The sequence below is a fragment of the Neopelma chrysocephalum genome, unplaced genomic scaffold (assembly GCF_003984885.1).
Source record: "Neopelma chrysocephalum unplaced genomic scaffold, ASM398488v2 Primary Assembly neopelma1_65, whole genome shotgun sequence".
Taxonomy (NCBI): Eukaryota; Metazoa; Chordata; class Aves; order Passeriformes; family Pipridae; genus Neopelma; species Neopelma chrysocephalum.
In genome coordinates, this window is record NW_020897722.1 from 7,475,144 (window position 1) to 7,498,740 (window position 23,597).

At 38.2% G+C, this 23,597-nt stretch overlaps 1 protein-coding gene and 1 long non-coding RNA gene across 5 annotated transcripts in view; one reads left to right on the top strand and one right to left on the bottom strand.

Moving 5' to 3' along the window:
• Positions 1–23,597, bottom strand: part of CYTH3 (cytohesin 3) — a 49,751-nt gene that overhangs the window by 22,610 nt on the left and 3,544 nt on the right. For 2 of the 4 annotated variants that reach the window (XR_003534258.1, XM_027683407.1), the window contains exons 1-3: positions 2,407–2,523; positions 1,815–1,879; positions 1,319–1,385 (exon numbers count right to left, since the gene is read on the bottom strand). Coding sequence is in view for 3 of the 4 variants with exons in the window: in XM_027683407.1 (XP_027539208.1) it covers positions 1,319–1,385; positions 1,815–1,879; positions 2,407–2,523 (249 nt within the window). In the remaining variant the exon portion in view is untranslated. Of the gene's footprint in view, positions 1–1,318; positions 1,386–1,814; positions 1,880–2,406; positions 2,524–23,597 lie in introns of those variants that run through there. The other 2 variants (XM_027683408.1, XM_027683409.1) reach the window with 1 other exon arrangement.
• Positions 7,851–20,083, top strand: LOC113967651. Its single transcript, XR_003534259.1, has 3 exons — positions 7,851–7,974; positions 8,110–8,228; positions 19,650–20,083. It is a non-coding gene; the product is annotated as an uncharacterized LOC113967651 (long non-coding RNA).

Sequence of the window (23,597 nt, forward strand, 5' to 3'; positions counted from 1 at the left end):
TTGGCATTCCTAACTCCAGAGACCATTTTCCCTCCCATTTATGAATGAAAAACATCCTCTTCACAATGAACCCGAGTGAGTTTTCCCAACATTAGGACTTATATTTTGTCTCTAACTTAAAGTAGCAGCTGGAAACAACACAATGACCCAGCTCCTGCAGGCCATCACTGATCCATAGACATTATTAAGAAATTACTACTCTAAGTCTGTTTACCACATTTAAATTATGTTACAGTAGCAATGTGGCCACAGCATCTATTTATAGAAATAATTTCAGCCAGCGAGAACAGTAACAGAAAATACTTAACGCTGAATGGAAGCATCTGACATCATCCTGTGACTTTGCCACAAACTTCTAGGACATGAAAGAGCTGGAGGACAACAAACTATCAGGATATAGGTGTTCTGCCTATAGGAGGGGGTGTTCTGCCCTCAACAGAAGTCAAGAACACAGAGAAACAAATGTTAAATGATTTCCAAAAAGACAAATTCAAAATGGAATCTCAAACAATAGAAGACAATAAAACAAAGCAAGGAAGATGAAAAGTGAAAAGTAAAGAGTAAAGGCTAGAAGTCAAATATGTCAAAGAAGCTGTTTTAAATATATCAGGAGGGTCTGTAAGAAAATGTGCACGTCCCCAAATTTACCAGAAAATTAACAATTATTTAAGAAACATAGAGGCACTCCAGAGAAATGAACTACTTTATTTCTTGGCTAAATGCACAACAGACTTCTTGAAACTGGTAACCAAGTTCCTGCCTGCAGGGGTTTGTACAAGTCAGATGGGTACACAATCATATGTATACACATAGACAAACACACAGGTGTTAACACATGCCTTTTTCACAAACAGAATTTAGATATGCAAATATAGTCTGAAGGAGAACAAATTAAAAAAACATGGTAAAGGTGTTTTGGAGGAAAAAACAGGAGAGCATTAAAAAAAGTTATGTATGGCCTCACTAATAACCAAACACCAAATTTTTTTTTTAATTCTATTTGACATATCAAGGGAGAACACCTCTATCAGGTACAAAGCAAGCCAGCTCAATCACTACCTGGTATATTTGATTGTTGATAAGTAAACCTCCATTATCAAAAAAGGTTTGCTTAAGTGTAAAAAGCACACAACTGGCAAAGGACTCAATGACTGCTCCCAATTTAACCCTCTGCTCAGTGTGTTACAGGATGTGCAAATAAGGCCTGAGAACTTATATTATCAGAAATATCTCTTAAAAAAACATAACATGAATGAATTTGTCACAGATCATATTACAAGCAAAAACTGATTCCTGACAAGTGGGAAAAATGCTCTACCTTCTTAGGGTCCATGTTGAATTTCTTCCTTCCCATGGCTATTTGCTTATTTCTTTGTGTAGTTTTGCTACATATGGAGGAAAAGAAGAAACAACAAGCTGTTATCAGTTGCTCTTTTACTAAAACAACAACTTCTAGATAAATTTTTTTATTTGCATTTTGGCTACTTTGTATCTTCTACAACCAAAACAAGACATTCACTTGTTATAGAGGGGGGAAATTATGTTACTATTTTCAATTCCTTCAAATGATTGCAGCTTCAGAGAACCAGGTCCTGATCAACTGGACAGTCTAAAATATTACACTCTATCCAACATATTATCTATCCAAACGAATGACACATTTGCATAGGACAAAGTCAGGCTTTAGAGACTTTATAACAGACTAAATAAAGGTGATCCAATGTTTGTTTAGCATGAGAAAGCTAATTTTATTTGCTATTCCTGGAAGACCTGCTCCAAGGTCTTAATCATGTCCAGCTGTTGGCATCACTTACCTTTCTTCTACACTGGTCAGATTATCGATTTCAGTCATAACCTCAGCAATCTCAAATTTTAATCTCTGTCAAAAGAAGGAAGGACAATACATTAACTCACGTTAAAACACCTTTTGAAATCATCAATCATATAATAATATGACCGGTTAAGGTTTATTTTCTAACATTTGCTAGTTACCTGAAGAAAAGTGATGAATCTTAGGGCTTCCTTAGATATTTAAATATTTTACCACAACCGAATGACTGTTAAACACATGGATCTGAACTCCCAGTGTGTGTTTATGTCAGAGCAGCAAGCCCAAACTGCCATTATCAATTACAGTATAAGATTGCTTTACCCAGATCTCTCACTCCTATTCTGGATGCAAATCTGCTGTTTGTTTGTTACACAAATCAAATCTGTACCTCTGTCAATTCAGGAGTTACTGTTTGTAAAAGCACGCATATGACACATAAATCCTAGCCACTACTAGTAATATTTAGCTTAAGCCATTTATATGCTTTTAAAACCATTACCTGTCACTCATATCTAGTACTGTAACTTAATGTACTGAAGCAGTCTTCCAAGGTTCTCTACAGAAAAATCAATTACCTCAATATCATCAATCAGTTCTTTTTTCCTGCGACGAATATTTAAAAGCTCTTCTCTTTCTTCTATGGAGAGGTCATCAGGCACTGGAACAGAGCAAAATGAACAGGTTTTGAACATTTGCAAACATACCTCATCACAGAAAATTTAAAAAACTGATTAAGAAAAGTAAGTTTACATGAATCATCAGAGCTTTTTTTTTTTTAAGCTGGGATCATTATCAGGAAAAAAACAAACCAAAACAAAGAAACCCAAAAATGAAACCCAAACCTAATTTATTGGTAATCTGCTTTACAAAAGTCTTTATTGAATGAACGACTATGGACAGAATCTATCTTTCAAAAGACAGACAGACAATGAAAGGAATCTTGTTATCATACAATGTGGTAAGATTTGGCTCTTCAGCTTAATTGCCAAACTGAAGTCTGATATAATTCCTATTATACCAGTAACACACCAAAATTCTTCATGTAAATGAACTCTGAATCAAAAGGCTCGACTGTCTTTCAGAGAAAAAAGTCAAAGAATATCCAGTGCTATACACAAGATGTGTATCCTGGTGCTGAGTTCAAACACCAAAAGTTATTTGCTCAAAATCTTTGCTTTTTTTGAGCCATCAGATGTTTCCCAGCAAGAAACTTCTTCGGCCAGAATTTTCCCCTGTTTCTTTCTACAGCACTAGACACCAACCACAAATATTCACCTCCTGTGCAATGATCCTACAATAACAATTTTAATGCTTTCTTGGAAATAGCTCGTTAATTATAGAACAGCTTTTCCTTCCAGCTCAGTAAAATGGAACAACAAAAATAATTAATAAGTTATTTAAATGGTTCTGTCCCAACAGCAACACAAACAAGTGTAGTCATCTGGGATGGCCAAAGCCACTGCTTTGTGTCCTATACATATTTAACAGGTTGTGTAGCACCAGGACTACAAAGAGAAGGTTCAGCTTGAGAGGAGAGTTTTAAACCCACATTTGAAACACAGCCTCTGTTCAAATCTTAATAATGAAATATATTGATTATTTCAACATCCAGTGGTTAAGCTCCTTTCCTTTTAGGATCCGAATCTGAACATAAAATCCAAATGGCGACAGACCTTGTTAGACATGAAGTAATTATGGCAAATGATCTCATTTAACTACTCCAGATACAAACATGATTAAATTATTTCCAGTTTAGGAAATGACAGCCTTCTGTTGAACGAATACCAGACTTCAGTATGTTTACCTGCTTTTTCTTTTCATCTCATCAGAAATCTACCCACTCCTAAAAATTCCTTGCATGCAAATAGTGCTAAGATTCTTTTCACATCAAACCTTGTAAATACACATTCCCACATTACATCTTTGTATTACATGTATATTCTAAGATCTTAAAACATCAAAGCTCAAGGGATTTTGTGACTATACACACACTATGTACATACACACACCACAAATATTCCCACTAGTTAACTGAGGACTGACAACAAAAACCAATTGAAACTGTTACCCAATGCTGATTATAAAAAAGGCAAACTGTATATAATCAATCACTCTCTCAGCTAGGAAACACATTCTGATATCCTTAATGCATTTTTGCAGTATTGCAGGTGAAATTACATTAATGTTTTGCAGTACCAGTATTAGTAAGAGTTCTTCATTTTTTAACTTTTTGCCACAGCAAGACATTTTGGTAACTCTCACCTTAATGGCAACTGGAAATACTAATCAGAATCCAAACAGAAAATAATTTTAACCATTAAATATTTAGAATTCATAGATGGTGCTTGCTTTTTCTTCCAGCTGAGTTACACAATCTCTGGATTAGTCACTACCACAAACCCTTCCCAAAGCTGCACAGCAGTGAGTGGCACTGCTGTTTCTTTTCCATTACCATGCAGTTAAGGCTCCTTGGGACAGGTCTGGAATATCTGGAACAAGTGAAATTGCTTTTTGGAATGAACATGAAATTGTGACAGTTTTCTATGCTCAAGCAACCCACCAAAATAAGAAATCGAACTCCTCAGTCGTTTTCCTACAGCACCCAGAGACTGTCTGCTGTGTTTTCCTCTCCTCTGATCTCAGCTGCAGCCCAGACAACCCTCCCAGTGTAATTAATGCTGCTGTTAGACAAAAAGGGAATAAACTAAATGGAGTCAGACTGCCTTCTGCATTAGGAAATAACATCAAGTACCTATCTGCCAGATGCAAGACAAGAAGTCTGCTGGAAAATAAGATTCTGCACTTGCAGGGCACTTAGATAAAACTGCACATTAATGCAACATCTTTAAATAATGGTATTAATATCAGAGCCAAAAGATTCCAGTGTCTTTTGATAAGATAGAAGAATCAGGATATAACTGAGTGGGAGTTACAGTACTGCTCAGCTTCCAGAAACTATTGATACAGACAATATTTTCCTTCCCCTCACACTAGCAGCACAGGGAAGGGATGATTTGTCAGGATGACTCCCCAGTGCCCTGTCCCAGCAGGAAGAACACTTCTGCTGTTTCAATCTTGTGTTCACATAATCCTCCACATAGAAGAGCTCACAGAGCACGGATTTGTTCTGTAAAACAAATTTTGGAGCTGTCCTGTCTGAGTCATTTCTATTTTTTTGGTGTTTCACCAATCTAAACACAAAGTAGAGAGGATGGGAGGAGTTAGCATGAACATTTAAATACTACAAAAGAACAAAAGCACTTCAGTACAGTGAATAAACTGCAGCTGCAGCATCCTTTCATTATATCTTCCAATCTTTAAATAAAGACAATGTGCTTAAGTAAGTCATTTCTGTGAAAACCTTTTCACTTACAAGGAGAGCATTTCCTTTTTCTAAAACTTCAACTACTACCAAAGAGAAAGTCAATATACCTACTAAAATTTTATTTACAAGGAACAAAGTTGTTGAAAGTGCAAATCATATTCTTGGCCAAGTAGAAACAAAAACACACCACCATATACCCACAGAAAAAAACCCAGAAAAATATTTAATATATTCTAATGTGGCCTATAGAGTTCAATCACTGTAACTGATCTAAATGTACTTATATGAATATCCTGTAAACAAACACTTACTGGAATACACACTTTTGATACAGGTCTGTTTACCATAATGGGTATGGGGAAAACAAAAACAAACTGCAGCTCCCCACAGAAATCCATGTATTGTCCACCAGTTGTGATACCACTTCGTTAAATAATTTTTCACTATGGACAGCCCAAGTACTATCCAAAGAAGAGCATTACTCCACAACTCAATATGAAGCATTTTTGAGCAAGCCACCAAAAAAAAAAAAAGGCTTTTACAGATTGAGAAAAAACTGCAACAGATCAGCTGGCAAAGCAAATTCCCACAGGTTAGTGAAAACTAGGAGCAAATCCCATAACAGAAGACAAATCTAGTACTTTCCAAGTCCTGATATCTTCACCTTTTTCAGTAGTAAAATGTAAATAATTTTCCAGTTCTCCAATGGTATTATATGAACCAAAACTCCCGAGTTTAACTTCACTTCAGCCTTCTGATTGTCAGTCACCAGCCAAAGCAACCTCACCCGACCCCTTCAACTGACTCCAGAGTTCAGTCTCTCAAGAGGACACAGTAAAACATCCACAGGCAGCAGAAAGCAAATATCTAACAATATCTAACAACAGACAAAACACTCATTCTGTAACCCTACTTATGAAGCAACACAACTGCCTGACTCTCATTGCCCAACTAACTTTCTGGTTTCATAAAGATAAATATTTTCCTTCTTCTGTGTCAGCCCCAATTTGGTGGTCCTCAGTATTTCCATTCCAAGCAAAGAACAATTAGATGGAATTTAATTTTGCTGCAGTTGAAACATCTTGCAAGTGTAAAGATATTTACACAATGCAAGGCTTAAAACTAAACAAACTTGTCCTCGCCCATACACAGAATGGGGAGACATGTTTCTTCTGGCCTTTAAAATAATATACATCCATCTCTGAGAACAAATCCGATTGTCTCAGGACATTTGCCTCAACGGATATTCTCAGGCTATCTCTCTTCCTTTCCCCCTACATGCTCCCTTTTTTTAAACTTAATTATAGGAACATTTTCCAGCTTTCAGACAAGATGTATAAACAATGCTGTGACCACTTGTGGCTATTAAAAATTCCATACAAGTTTTCGTAGGAGGACATCCTTCTGAATAGATTCACTTCACAGTGCAGAAACAAACTACATCTGCACTAAATTCAATCAGTAAAACCAGCTGGATTTGGTTGCTTCCTTCTTTTAACTCCCTTATTCGTGAATCTTTGCTATTAAGTCACTGCTGAGCATGTCCCAGCATAGGAGCACAATCACACTTTCATTAAGAGGGGAAATAATCCTCTACACAATATCCTTTCACACACAAGAAAATTACCACTTGGTGGTATGAGGAATTTAGGGCAGAATTCATGGGTTCCAGAGTTATTTGGAGTTTTCAATCACGAGGGACTCTGTGGCCAGAAAGCACATTAGTGGCCAAACCCCGAGGAGAACCTCCAACGCACACCCATCCTTCTCATTGTTTAGCTGCTGGAAACCACACCATCACAAGATGTTCCTCAAAACAATTTTCACTCTAGGATAAGGAGATACTTTGCAGGCAAGTTATAGTTAAGATATTATCCTTTTGGGCTTCTAATAATATGGGGCAGGCAACCCCAACAACATTAATCCTATTACCACGTAAAAATACGTTTTCAGGAATTTAGAGGAAATAGTTTCCTTGTGACCTTCTAAACCTTTGAGATTTTTTCTTTTACTTCCATTGCAAAGTAGATTTATTATATCAGTGATGCACATTTGTGTGGGGGGGTGGGTTTAAGAACAAACAGAAGCACAAAAAATTGGAAATATGAAATACATTTTTATTCTAGACAGAAAAGGTCCAGCAGCGTTAACTGCACCACCAAGTGTGAAATCATCTCTTGTAAAAAAAAAACAGTATTTTTTATAATCCATAAGAATTACTTCAAACAAGGCAAGATTATGTTTTTGTCCTGGTCAGAAATAGCCATACATAATTTAATTAGTGTTAACATCTCTAGTCAAGCAGAAAGTAGGCAGTTGCAAAATTGTGCAAAATCAGGGTCGAGATAACACCGATCTGGAGGGAAGGAAAAAAATCCAATGCACACATTTAACCTGCCTCCCAAAAACCATCAGATTTCAGGTGTCACACAGGGCAGGCCCTGCCACGGTACCTCCAAATTTGCTGCTGTCTGTGGAGCACAAAGGGCAGAGCAGTTTGCAGCAGCAGGAGCAGCAGCAGCATATGTGCCTTTACAAACTGTGTGTGCACAGAACATGAGCAACAACAGCTGTGCAGGGAAGGAGGGAGGATAAAGGCTTCCCAAAGCTCTCGCATGAGCTGCTAATCCTCGCTGCTGGCGATGAGCTGCCCTTCTTAACGGCACCAACGCACAAAGAGGTGCTTCACAGCAACTTCCACATTTCACCTTGCACACAGATATACCCACAGAAACCCGAGAGGCACCTCCCTTGCTTTTTAGGTCCTAATTAGGCCACTGCCACAGATACTGGCCATTAGAAAGCAGGGTGTGTTTCAGTTAATGAGTATTTCTTTTTTACTGTCGATGCTCTGTTGTTTTCATGAACAGGAAGGACTGAGGGTCCTTCCTTATATTTGCCTCCTTTACTTCAATAATGTGTTTTATTTCACCATTTTATGTATTTCCATTAGGAAACCAAGTGTTTCGCAACAACTAAATAAAAGAACCACTTTCAAGCAAATAAAGGAGCGTCACTTGGGGAGAAAGAAGAAAAACCACACAGGGTCAAGCTCTGAGCAATATTACACAGGTAATGAGTTGGTACCAGCTCCTCTATGTTCCTGTATTGCTTTGTTACTTAATGCCTGGATCGTGTTTTTTCTGGGTTAGTTTTTGCCCCAGTTTAGCAGGACAAATGGTTTCACCAAGGGACCCCAGAATTGCCCAAGACAACGCAACAGGCACAGCAGAAAGCCCTGGCAGCAGAGAGGTACAGGGGACAGCAACCCCCTGACATCAGCCAGCCCTAAAACCAGCTGAGCTCAGCCCCAAAACCCCACCCGTACAGGCTGTATTTTCTACATCCTAAAAGTAGTTCAACCTGATATTAAAAATAGATAAGCATGGATTTCCTTTTAGAAGCATTTTTCCTTTGAAGTCGCTCTACTCTTGCTTCAAGATTCAGAAGATGCTTCTAGGCCAACTTTCCTTTCTAAAATATGTAAATACAAATTACTGAATATGAAAAGAAAGCTCAGTTTAACTTAACATTCTAAGTCTCTTACCCAAATACATTAATACTTGCATTAATAATATAAAGTGTTAAAATATGCATGGCCATGCATATTTAAGAAGTGCAGAAAAATTTTATGCTAGCTAATGTGGAAATTAAAAAGGGAGCTGTTGGCCACACTGAAGTGTTTCAGAAAGGGCTATGAACAGCTTAGCACAGTTAGAGGAAATACTATCCAATATAACATGTGCCTTCGTCAGCATCAGTTACCAGTTACTATTCAGGAATTCTGGTGAATCATCATTCTGATTTCAGTGTTACAGCTACACACTGTCACACTATCACATCCCTACATCACAGTCCTCTTTCAACACGGAAAACAGTAATATCCAAGTAATGTGGGACAAATGCAATGCAGTGTAGTGCCAAGCACTGTAAGTAAAAATGCACAGTCTTGCCTTGTCCTGCTCGTTTAGGCACAGTGGGGCATTTATATTGCCTTAAAATTTTCTTACTCTGCTTTCAGCTTTTTAACAAAATGACTGCATTTGATTTCTTTTTCTGCACAGCAAATAACAGGGAGGAGTGATCAGAATCTGCTTTGTGTAGTAATACCATCACTATAAATACAGGTATCATCCTTCCAAAAATAAGAGGCCTCAAGCTTTTCCTTTACACTGCATCAGATCAACAAAACACTGTCAAACAGAAACAAATCATTTTTTCCCCTCCTCAATATGTATGCTGCAAGGCAGAGTCTCACAGATAAATGATTTTGGGAGAGCTCAGTAATAATCTTCTCTCTGTGGAGCATCCATATGTGCAAAACTGGAGAAACAAATAGGGAGCTTATGTAGTGCTAGAGCTGAAATCAAATACATTTTCTCTGATGTTGGCATTTGAAAGCCTTTGCTTATAGTATACTACATTACAGTATGCATTGACCCAAATTTAGTCTTTATAGAGTGAAAGTCTATAGGTTCTGAATTTCTTTTGTACAATTTCATGGCAAGATCCAGGTCACAAAAAATTTTAACACCCCCGAGCAAGAGAATGATCCCACAATAACGCCAGGAGAGGCCATGGATAACAGCTGAGAGCACTTAACAGATCCCCTTGCAATGCAGAACAACGGCCACATTTTAAGTGGGAGTCTTGGGAAGAAAATCAGGGTGCCCCCTCAACACTGCCTAGGAGGTGAAAGGAACAGATCCCCATGCCAGCTGAGTGGCACATTAGAGATATCATGTCTCTAATTGAAACCCTTCATTCACTGCAGCACAATGAAATGGCAGCAAAAGAGCAGTGGATTTTGCTTGCCTGCAGCAAGAAGAGAAAATTCTGAAATTTAAACATGTAGGTGCAATAGCTTTCCAAGAGTAAGATCTTTTAAGCCACACAATAAGAGCAGGATGCACCTTTTAACTTGGGGCATTTATGATTTTGCCCAATAAAGGCACAGTGCATTACTACACAGAATTATCCAAAGAACTGGATGGAAAGGGGCTGGATGGTCCCAAGACCAATTTTTGTGACAGCGCAGTTCACTTCTGATTGAGCCAAACACACAGGCAATACTGACAGGAATTAAAAAACATTTCAGCTTTAAACAACTCCTCAGCTGACCAGCATGGGAGAGTGACCTGCACTGACTGCTGATGGAAAACAGGTCAAACAAGTGGAAGCCCCTACAGATTGGGAAGCTGGGTGGTTGAACTACTGGTGCCACTGACCAAGATTTGGCTCTGTGTTCACTTCAGAGGGTTTGGGATGATTCCTGACAACTCTGCGGAGTATGAGGCAAAGCTTAAACTGCTGACAGGACACAGGACTCTTTCTCCTCACAATCCCAAGGAGTATGTGAGGATGAAAAGGAAAGCAAGGACACTCCATCTCCCACTGGCACACAACTCCCGGAAGTCCCTGTGAACAACTGGACTAACCACAGATGTCCTGCTGCCAAACTAAACTTCTTTCAGCTGCAGCATCCAAGCATCTTGGACCAAGGATGTGACAACTCCTTCTGAAAGCAGAGACCAATATCATACCCTGGGTGAGGAAGAGGCAAAAAAGAACACTGATTCCTTCAGCTTTTGAAATGGTATGAGAAGGAAAAAAGAATAAGTTGCAACAATGTGTTTCAGCTTTATCCTTACAAAAGGGCTGTTTCCCACATCACCCCCAATTACTGGGAAGAGGAAATGGTTGGCTGGCATGCACCTACATTTTTTCCTAGGATAGACCTTGGAAAATAGACTTGAAAAGCAAACACACCAGAGTAGTAGCAGACATTTCTGTCAGATCCATTTCGAGTAGCAGCATGGAAAATTGACAGGAATGTCACTGAGCAGCTGCAGGGGGGTCCTGGAGCCCAGACCCTGCTGTCGGCTGCCAGATACCCCTGAATCCTGCTCAGTATACAGGCACAGCTCATCAGACCTACTGTGTTTCCAGCAAAACAGTTGGGGCTCAGACAGTCTTTCTGTCACAAATTTCCAGCAACATCTACTCTTGGCAGCAAGGGCTCTCCTCTGTTAGTGGGGAGCACGAGCCGTTACTTAGGATTGCCAGCTGTTTCTAAAGCACACAATCCAATTTTCAGAAAAAGCAAGGCAAAGTTCATTTTTCCCCCTTCCCCCATCCCTGCCTGACACAGCTCTGGAGTTAGATTTCAGAACAGCATTTATTGCAGAAGCTTTCTATTTATTCATTTTCCAGGATCAGTTGCACACTGAAGGAGGCAGAGCAACTGCTGGATTTGAAAGCGATTTTCCTTCCCTGAAGAATGTCTCCAAAGGCAGCTCAGAGTGCCACACAGGACTGCTCATCTATCAAGTAACTGCTCAGGCAGCAATTCTCCCAAAACAAGACTGATTCCAGGATGCACAATTCTGTGCACAACGTGATCCCTGATGTTGTGTAAGTCTTCAACATTCCTGCAGTCTCCTCCAAAAATGTAACCCTGGTACCTGCTATGGACACCACTGAGCTGCAGCACCTGGAGAGAAACACACTATAGGTAATACAGTATTTTGCTTCTTGGCTATGTTAGGCTTGAATTGCTGTAGTTTCTTCCAATTACATCAACGGGCCCATTGGCCATGTGCCCTGTAGTGTGAAAGGGCACTAAGAGAGTCAGGAGTTTACTCATAGATTTGTTAGTGAAGGAATAGTAAGGCTTAGTTTAAGACTGCAAACCATTTTCAGATTCTCAGAAAAGAGTATACTTAGCTTTTATGAACTGTTGGTTGCCACCACACCATGAAACAATTAGCCTGACAGGTCCCTAATCCAGATATAAAAGAGTTTTTTATCTGGTCCACTGATAAGAAGTCTGCTGGATGGATCCACTTACCGTAGGGTCAAAACCCCTGGTCTCTCATTCTTTGCTTGGCACAAGACCATCAACAGTCCATACCAAATCTGGCTCTCCATACTGCCAAAACAGAGCACATTCAGCATCTGCTGGAATCCTTGTCAGTACAGACATAAGTTATACAGTATAAAAAGGAAGATTTTTCATACTCCAAGCAGACCTTCTGGCATTCTGATCAAAAACTCATTTAAATAAAGACATTCTTTCATTTAAACTCGCCCTCAATGTTTCAACCAAATCTGCTAAAATATTACATTGGCCTTTCTAAGCTGTTTTCTCTGCCCCTTACTGGCAAAATCACTGCATTCCTTCCAGAGATCAGTGAAAAATAATCTGAACACATAATCTTTTGTACTTTATTTTCAAATAATTTAATCATTTTTCTCAGCTAAGAACTTAACAAAAAAAATCATATCCATACAACTTCAAAGATCTAAGTAATTTAGTTTTATTACTCTCAGTGTTTCTGACTTAAAGCATATAAAATTCAGCATTTTTCCTGAAAATGTAAGCAACTGGCACTCAACCCTCAATCTCTTTTTAAATCCACCAGCTCCCACTGCTCCTATTAATAAACATTCTTTCTCAGAGTTCCACTTCATCCTGCCATACTTGAATAGGGAACATTTTTGTTCACTGGGAAACAATTGAGTAGGACTCAGTGTTTTAGCTCTGCTACCCCTCAAAATGACAAAAAAGATAACAGTAAAAGCTATCACTTCCTAAATGAGTAAAACCTACAGGAAATTGTGATTTCTTCACCTGCAGACACCAGCTCCATCGACAATGTCTTAGATGGAGCCTCTGCCAAACACCTTTCCAAAGAGGCAGAGTCTCCTCAGAGCAGTGTCCCACCTGACACAGGCCTTCACTATGCAAGGACAAACTTTGTACAGGACTGAAAAAATCTGACTCATATTAACACATTTGCAATCATCTTAAAATTGCCTTAGGCAACCAGAAATACCAAGCTGTAACTTCTGTTAAAGAGTCTGCAGCAAGTGTCTGCAGCTCTGCTGACACAGCTCACGTGACAAAGACTGGAAAAACCTATTAATGCAGTTCAGAAATTCTTCTGTGTGTCACAAACATGGACAACACAGCAGTGAGTACAGAACACCTGAAGAAGGCCATTCACAGGTAAACTCCTTATTGCTTTAAGTATTTCCTGACCACTGAGAAAAGCTGTTGGCAATAAAAGTGGTGGCCCTATTAAGCATAGATTTTTGTCACCAATAATCATCTAAGCCTGACAGCCTATGTCTAGTACATGTAGACAGGCTGCAGTCTGGAGTCCACTTCAAAATTATACAAAAACTAGTTCAAAAAACTCTTCAATCACAGTATCCGTGCTACAATCTTTCCAATGTCTTAATAAAGTGGACTTTGAAATTTTGTTGGAAGCATTTGAAGCTCAACCAGAACACAGGAGTGCCAAACCCAACTGACCTTGCAGATGTTTAACCAGTTTCTCCAAATGTCCAGCAGCTGGTTCTGAAAATTACATTGTGATCCTTTACAGAAAAAAGGTCAACAAAAATCACTGCTAGAGAAGTTTTTAATCAGACTGTTAAATTCCATTAGATCTGACTGCAAGTATTCTATCATGAAGTTTACAAATGGAAGCATCTCATTTTTCTTCTTCCTGAATTCTTCCACAGCTGTACCTCAAAAAAAGTCTTGTCATGTGCCAAAGAATCTCAAAGCATAATTAATTACAAACTATCAATGGAAGTCTAGACATCCTGCATTATCCTAGCTAAGAACTTATGAAAATAAAACCTTATCATAAATTTTCCATTCTAAATGCCAAATTGGTCACTAATGAAATCTAAAAATACCTCAGACTGATTTAATGGTGATGTACATGCTTTCACCAAATCCTGCAGCATGCAACTTTGCACGGCAGGCATTATGTGCTCACACTACATTGATGACATATTTTCCATAAGAAATAGCAGCAATGGAAAATGACAACTTATACAGACCCGCAGAACATAATCAGGACATTGTTCATTAATGCCTGCCACCACTGTTAACTCTACCCCAGAAAGTCTCAAGAGGAAGCCAGATATAGTAGCAGAAGCTGATGAACTTCCAGCTGCAAGGGGGTGGGAGTGAAAGGAAGCAGACTGATTAGCTGAATAGATTTATTGTATGCACATATTCTATGCTAAAACCCTGTATCTGCTTTAACATAAATTTTTTTGAGTCATTTGACTGTTCACAATTCAAATACAGGAAAATGCTATCAGGCTAACATATGTTTGTTCAGCAGGAAACCCTTTCTTCAAAAATGTAAAATGAGGTAGTGAAAAGCCAAAACTTTGCTAGAATTGTTGTACTATTATTTCTCAAATGTGAGAAGGACCTTTTGATGTTCTCTCGTCACATTAGAAAATCATCTCCTAAGTCCATGTGAACTCCACAGAAAAACACAACACAGTAACAGTGGCAATGCAGTGTTCTCTCTCTCTCCAACATGCAAGACATCTTCAATTAGATTTTTATTCTCAAGCCACAAATATTTTCTTAAATTTTCCTCCAATATATCCTGAATACAGGCAAACCATCTTAAAGCAAACTTGTAAGCAAAGCTGCTCATTCGAGTTGCTGTGTTTTAATGGTCTTCAACATTGACAGACTCTACACACAACCAACTCTACAAAATGCACTGGAAGTTGACCTGCACTTCCAGAAAACAATTAACTGAAAGCGATTCCTTTAGGCTCTTCCCAATTCAAATAAATATCACAGCCTTTAATAACTGGGAGAAAAGAACTTCGACTACCGTTCTTACAAAACAAGGGTAAATAAAATGCATTTCTGGTTATTTAATCACTGCAATAACAAAAAAAATAGGGAAAGCCAATTGTTTGCCTGGTATTCATTTAAAATATTATATTTAGAAGAAGATAAAATACAACAGTGCTTGGGAGAGGAAACAATCTGACTAAAGCTCAAGCAGAGGTACACAATATACATCACCCAATACAGTAATAGAGCAATATAAATGTCATTGTTTGTTTAATTAAACAGAAGAAGAAACATATGCCAATTAAAAAAAAAAAAACAACAGTATCAACTGTTATTGTCACTCATCCATAGGCAGCATCAGTCCTGCCACCTAAACAAAATCCTCATCCTTACTACTGGTACTGGTGCCCCTGCTCAAGAACTCCAAAAATGACTTTTTACATCGCTATATGGATATCATAGATGTTTTTGCATTGAAATTGTTTGTGTTAGAAGTGTTTTGCCCTCAAAGCACAATGTTTGTCCACATTTCATTTCCACTTCGAAATCACAGATCAGCTCCTTCCAGCTCAGGAAGGAAAGCAAGCTGTTGTTGCTGTTCTGTTCTAGCACTGTGGGGCAAAGTGCCAGGCTGTCCCACGGCCAATAGACTGACCACAAATCTTTATCCTTTCTTTTTCACTTTTCCTCCAATAAAAATTAATATAACAACCAATTAAGGCACATGGAAGAGAATGCACTGTCCAGGATTATGTCTGAGACCGTAGTTATGTTTTAAAATTCATGTCACTGTCAGTAGTAAAGGAAATAACTTACAGTATTTTGCCAGCTCTTCCAGTCAATCAGGACTTAAAATTTGTATACTATTGTTATTAAACTTATTAAATTAGACTGGTGTAATTACAAACTGATTGAGTAACGACATTCAAAACTAAAGACTAGAAATAACAGTAAAAGAACTCTGAAATTCAGGGAGCTATTTGATGGACTCCATCAGCCAAGTAAAGTTTGGAATGAAGATTTGGAAAGGAAGACACCTAAAGGACAGAACATTCCAACACTGGCATCTCTAGTCTCAAGTAACTAAAAAACAGGATGATTTGCTACAGTTATAAAGAAACTTAAGAAATATGACCTTTTATCAAGGGGAAAAAACCAAACAGTTTTGAGAGAAAAAAGAATTTATTATTTTGATCCCCATCAAGTATTCTTGCCATTCCATGCACCTGCTGTACTGCTCACTTATTTCATTTAGTCTCAGTCCAAGGCATGGTCTACGGAGTTGGAAGAACTGGATATATCAAAAGTAAACCAAATTCTACAGAAAAATATTAGGCTCTTACCCACCTTACACCCTTAGACTCTGCAAAACAAAGACTAGTGAAACACAGCATAAGTGAAATTAGTAAAATCCAACCTGTTTTATATACTCCACGTTGTAGCATTACATATCGTACCCATGCTTTAAAGAGTAAAGAATTTTGTTAACTAAAACCTTGTACTATGAATGAGAAAACAGTATTTTCTTCCATTAAATCATTTCAAAGAACAGCCACCTTCCCACTCCAACCAGCCAACTTCATTGCTGTTTAAAAAATAAACCAAAAACTCTTAGATGACTTAAAGTCTACAGCAAAATCTGAAGGCGTTTAAGTGTTTCAGGATGGGATTTATGGCAGAGTTCTGAAATGGATACTCCTAGTTCCTGTTGCTTTTACTGGAATATTTTTATGGAGAGTCACTTTTTTCCCACCCTACCCTTTTCCTTTACTGAATTTCCACACAATAACTTAGATCTGACCATCACCGGACATCTGAACAACAATAAAAAAAGTTACAGCTGGATCCTGTATTAGTCCCAGCTGCACAGGATCTTTGGCTGCCTTCAGAAAACAAGAGAGCCAATAGCAAAACAGTAGAACTTCTTTTAGCAGCTTACCTTTGAATAAATTGTTTTTCCTTATGCTACTACAACAAACTATTTTACTGCTCAATGCAACCTGATGTTACTCTTCCTATTTTTCACCTCTTTTCAAAAAAAAAAAAAAAAATTTAAAAACTTCCTTCTTCGAAAACCTTTACTACAAAATGCCAGAAAATAATCATCTCCATATGCTCTTTCAAGTCTAACATACCACAATGGATAGATCTGCCAAGTCCACCCACCCACAGGCTCCATAAACTTGAGAGTATTATTTGTATTTAATTTGGATTACCAATTTCACCAACCTTTCCCCTTCATAACACATGGGGTTTTATTCAGGCTTACTACACAGGTAGAAGACACAAAAGCAAAATAAATAAGTTTCCAGTAAAATAAGAACAATAACACATACCCTCTATAATTTGAATATCAGTGAATTCACAGCGGAAGGACTTCTACTAGTCTTCTTTTTATGTTTGCTCTTATAAAATATCACCTAATCTTTTAGAACATTCATGTGATACTATGTCATTTATTGGTACAAGACCAAGACTAAACATTGCAGTCTTTCCAACTTACATTGCACAAAATGAGAGTGAAGAAAGTTACATGTATTCTGATTTTTTTTTAAAAATCACTGGGTGGGGGAAGCTTCCTCTCAGACACTTGAAATAAGAAAGTTACTATATTTAATGCACAAAAATCCACTTCCTATAGCCAAAAAAATAATCAACTCCATATGCTCTATTTATCTGTCCTTGCTAAAACATGTACAGCAAACTGAAATGTCACCAGCTGCCCACAAAGGTTGACCTCACATAATACACACAAGACAGGCTTAGAACCCAGCCTGAGATTCCCAGCTTACAGAATTAACCAGCAACACCTACACAAATAAACCAGTCCCATACCTGAAACCTTTTAATCTCTCCCTTCTGTGACTGTAAATGTTTTCATAGACACAACAGCCACTTCCCTAAACTCTGACTAACCTTGGCGACCAGTTTCAACTTCCACTGAGGAAATAAGTTTCCACACAAACTGCAATTCAGGAATAGCAGCACAAATGATAAGAGATGGTGGGAAAACGAGCACAGACATTCTCCTTGTCCCCAGATGAATGCTGGATGCTGCTTTAAAATGCTGGAACTACATGATATGATAATTTTAATAACTAAAACTGTACAGTAGGTCAAGACTGACTTGCAGAAGAGCAAGTTAAATCATAATAAAGTTCTATAAAATAAAACAGTTACTTCTGAGTCTATAAACACATACTTCCATAATATGGACTACCCATTTAGGTATTTACATGACAGATACTACATGCAAAATGAGTTTTCCCCTGTTAGTATATACTGGGGTCACAAAATACAAGACTAAACCAAGGATTACTTCAGCCTGATAGAGGTTCTTGAAGGTGTACTCCTGAAATATTAAGGGCTTGTTTTGGGTGGGTCCAAGCAGAACCCTTTCAGTTAAAAGAAAATAAAAAAATAAATTAAAAAATAGATCCAAAAATAAGAAAAATGTAAAGGGAGAACCACAAAACAATACAGAGATGCACATTCACCTACCCCACGCAATGAATTCCAGAGATCAATTCATAGATCTGTTATAATGGACCATCAGTGCACACAGCAGCTCCTGAGTGGGCAACTGGAACCAGTGGAGCACTGGACATGTACAAGAGAGGGGTCAGGCCCTTCTGGTCTTCTCAAGAAAGACTGAGAATGGTCCTAAACAGGACCAAGCCCCTGCCCTGTATACATTAGGAGCTCAATGGTCAGAGAATGCATTTAACTTGCAAAGTTCCTCCCAAGGAAAGGAGTTCCTCCTTGACAGAGCCACAATCTCTTCGTACAACCACTTTGGTTTAACCTCAGCTTCCTGCGAAAACTTTCCTCTACATCCCCCCGCTGACCAGTTGCAAGACACTGAGATAAAAACATGCAGCAGCTTTACAAATTCAAAAATTGCATTTGCAAGTGGTCAGAGCTGTAGCTGGAGTACCCAGCCTGGTGGGAAAATTCCTCCTTGGTGCAACAGAATGACGGGGCAGGAAGTTCATTAGTCCAAACTTCCATGAGTAAGAAACAAACAAAAAAAAAAATTCGGAATCTGACTCCTGAATACAAGAAATACTGCTTCAAGCAATCATAATTCCTTATTTTATAATAGCCAATGCAACTACAAATGTCCCTTTTGACAATTCCCCCTCTCTTGCAGTAAGGCAACGGGATCTGTTTATGTCAGAATTTGACCCTCCAGACAACACTGCTTGTGAGCTAAACAAGGACCTTATTAAGGAACATAATATCTACAGTACATGAAAGCAAAAATGTAACAGCAAATAAGACTCCTGAATAATTGGAATTCAACAAAAAACCAGCATGAACGGTATTCTCCAGTATAAATCAGATATTAAAAACAAAAATTTAAAAAAGTCTCCATTCTAGAAGTTAATTAATTAATACACGGAGTATTAATGAGGCAGTTGTATAAAAACGTAGAGGTGACTCATTAAGTGATTACAACTCACAGTTCCCTTAGAGAAAACAGCATGAGACAGTTCCCTTACTTCAATATGCTAATTTTTCAGTCTTTTTTTGTGCACACGTGTGAGAACAAGAGTGAGCACAAGAAAGATTGGACACATTCTTTTCCTACCCATCAACTCCTTCTGCCAACGTGCGCCTTGTGCAGCGCTCGATTTCAATCTCATTTGACTGAGGAGTAAATATTCCTACAAGCTGTGTGAGAACTGGGAGCTGGATAGAAGAGCCACTAAAATGAATTCCCACGTTTATCATTAGCCTCTTCCATACCCCAAGAGTCAGCAGACTTGTGTTTCATCCTTTTCACACAGCTTTTTTGTTTTGTTAAGAAATTCAACGTATTTTGTCTAAAAATCAGCACTGGTTTCTCCTTTTGTGTTAAGGACCTGGATCTGCAAAGAACAGCAGCAGCTCCTCAAAATCCAACTGAGCCCTTGGACAAGACAGCAAAAGCCAGACCTGAATTCAGATTCGCAAATGGACTGATCTTCGATTCTCACTGAAGAGTTTTCTTGTGGAATTCAGAAGAGTTATTAGTAGAATCAGCACTCTGTCCTCATTGGGATAATTTCCTTTGGACTGCTAAATAACAGTATCAGCTTCAGTTCTTCCATACACTTGGCATAAGGTAACTACTTCATTTTAGAATAAACAGCTGAAAATGAGGCTAATTAGTAAAACCACGCTAAGAAGCCCAACCTGTTGAAAAATTAGATCAAAGATCTTCAGTACTCCAAATCCTAGATGAGATCCTGATTTAGATTTCACAAGTTTCCAGCACGCAACACTTCCTGTTAACTCCATGAGATCCTACAGAATTTTCAAACACTTTCTTCCCAGGAAATACTACATAATGTTTGCCTTTCAACACCTCAACTTTCACTGGAAACCCACTGATACCTGTGTATAAGCAAATAGCAGAACTTGAATGAAATTGTGGAAGCAGCTACACACCACTTTATTTTCCTTAAATAAAACTTTATATTACCAAATAATGTGCTTAAAGAACCTCAGAAAGTAATGAAATAAATGTGACACAGATGTTCACCAAAAAAAAAAAAGGAGAGAGAGAACAAGAATGTTTTTACTTCATAGCAACCAAATAGGTCAAGCCATTTCCTTCTTCAGGCAAATCTCAAAGGACCACAAAACACATGGTTTTCTAGTGGATTTTGTGTGTCTATCCCACTAAAAGGAAATAGTGCTGTCCAAAAGATTTGCAATACTAAGTTTTCCCATGAAATTGTTGAAATTAAAAGAAGGAAGTCATATGCAATTTAAAACAATTTGATAGATGTTAAAGTTATACAAATGGCATAAATAAATAGACTTTTACTACCTAATTCATACACCTTTCCTGTACAACATATTGCTTTAAAAGAATGCCCAGTGAAGAAGTCACAAATGCCAACATTATGTCTGTTCCCACCATTTCTCTTTTGCTTCTGTAGAACTTGAGTAAAACATGACGTGTTCTTCACTTCCCTGGCATCCCTGTCTCACAGTTCTGTATGTTGACAGGTTTTCCTAATAAACCAGCTGCTAAGGACTTATTTTTATCCTCTGTGAATGAAGCACATGGTCATTATATCCAAACTCTTCACTGAAATCGGTGCAATCCTTTCATATGTGCTTAGGTATTACAGGGAGACAAAGTGAAGAAGACATCATTAACTATCATTTTACTTTAAAAAGGAAGAAAAAAAGATCTATACAGATCCATTCAATCATCACAAAACACTAACCCACAGGCTGGGTAGGCCCATGCAGAAGTCTACAGAAAATGTCACACATCTTCGCACAGAAAATCCCACAACCAGATTAAACCTGTTTGTGCATTTAAACAGGAAAATTACTATTGCATAGGAGAACATAACTTATTTCACACCTTTGAGACAAAAAAGCATTTCAATACTTTTGCATTGCCCTTTTGCTGCCAGATTTATTACAACTTCTCTACAGACTATTTTTTAAGAAACAATAAATTACGAAGTCTCGCTGTTTACTTGTCAATAACCACTCGGGATTGTCAGCGTGTGCCCACAGACATCAAAGAGAGCAAGTGGGTGGAAACAACATTAAGAGCTCTGTTTTAGACTCATTAAGCTTAAGATGACAATTATGCAATCTTAAGATGTGAAACAAGCCAACATTTTAGCTGGGACAGATGGCACTGGATCCAGAGCACAGAGTATTTGCTGTGACTCATCCTTTTAAATACGATAGTTCCATTTTTATTTGCAAAATTTGATTTTCCAGAAACAAGATGCAGAAAGGAAGAGAGTGTCCTGCAAATCTTCACAAAACAAAGTTGGAAGTAGAAACATCATCTTCCGAGTGAAAAAGCGAATAACAAGATGTGAGGGGGAGGAGAGAACATACAAAGAAGCCAAAAAAAAGCAAGATTTCAAAAAGAAAAGTATAGTAAACAGTACTAGTGGCTGCTGGCAGGACAAAGAGGAGGAAGGGAATGTACCGAGTACAAGGGGTCAGGACAAGTGTGGAGAGGACCTGGGGTGAACCTGGAGGAGATACTCTTCAGACACTGCCTGCAAACAGCTCATTCAACGCCTTTCAACAGGAAAAGAGATGCAGAGGTAGTTTAAATTTTGGTCTAGGGGACAAAGACAGCATGTAAGAAGAATCAGACTAAAGCCTGTTTGTATTGGGAAGGGAAAAGAAGGGAGCAAAAGACAGCAGCAGGTGAGACAAAGCTACAGTTTAAGTAAAACACTTGAAAGCTTTTAAAACCTTTTTGTTACACGAGGAAAGCAGAGACTTATCAGACAAAAAGATGGCAAGCACAATCATAGAATCAGAGAAAGGTTTGGGTTGGAAGGGATCTAAGAGCTCATCTCGTTCCAACCCCCTGCCATGGGCAGGGACACCTTCCACTAGACCAGGTTGCTCCAAGCCCCGTCCAACCTGGCCTCGAACGCTCCCAGCGATGGGACATCCACAGCTTCTCTGGAAAATCTGGGCCAGTGTCTCACCACCCTCATAGTGAAGAATGCCTTCCTAAAAGCTAATCTAAAATACCCTCTTTCAGTTTAACGTCGTTACCCCTTGTCCTAACACTACACACCCTTGTAAAAAGAAGAAACTGGAGGAAAGCCAAGGTTTTTTTCATTTCTCCTTGAAAAATTGTTCAAAATCCTTTAAAAAAAAGAAGGGGAAGCAATAAATACGATGAGATTGAGAAATTTCATGTGAGCTGTAGATTATATCTTGAAAAACAGTATGTTGCCTCACCTTGTGCAGCCCTTCCACTGGTGAAAGCTCTTACAGCTCCAGTGATATTAAAAGATTGCAATATCCATTTGGTAACAGTGGCCCATGGGGAACCCACTTTCACGAGGCTTTTACTACAATTCCCAGACATTGTTCTGCAAAATACACTCTGTTCCTGTAAGTAAATCCTACAGCTTTCTTTCCCAGCTGTACCAATACAGACAGATGCTGTTACGGGTACACTGCTCCCCTAAATCCACGGTGTGCTTACATTGCTGAGCATGTTACCAAATACCATTATATAACAATCCATCGAGTTTGGCAACCAAAGACTTCTGGAAATTCTATCTGCAAAAATTTCATGTTTTCTTCCAAGTCAGAGCTAAAAATATCAAACATTAGGCTGAGAAAAACTTAATGTGTTACTGCAATTAACAAGCGATTTTCTGATACCACCAAAAATAACTAATATTTACGGCATAATTATTAATATTTTATTATGACACTTTTTACTGCAGTGGTAACAGATTAAATGGTTTGGGGCTAAAAATGAGGAGCCTACTGACCTGACAGGGAAGCCATACAAATATGAGATTAGTTTAGCATGAAGAAATATTTACTTAGCAAAAAGAGACTTAGCATGAAGCTCTGCTAGCTGGTAAAAGTCTATTTATGTCATTTAGTTTTCTGTGTTCCATCTCTGTATCTGTTCTTCTTCTTTCCCTAGAACCAAGTCAAGTGGTTACTTTAACACTCAGGTGCATTTTTATATTCTTGGCATTTCCCTACAGTGCTATTTAAAACAGCAAGCCCTCCTCTAAAGGACTTTTGGGACAACTTTTATTTAAAACTACTGGTACAAGTTATCCACTTTGATGGGTAGGGATTGAAACATATTTAACGTTCTTTGTGTTAAAACACATTTGTTTATAATAAAAGAAACTCATAAAAGAAGAAAACATGGAGAATTAGTCTTAAATGCAAAGCAAATGTCTATAACCATGAGGAGGCCACGTGGCCTCTGCTATCTTTAATGTCTACCTTTGGAAGATATTACAATGTGAAAAGATGAGGTTGTTCATGTCAAAAATATAAATTGA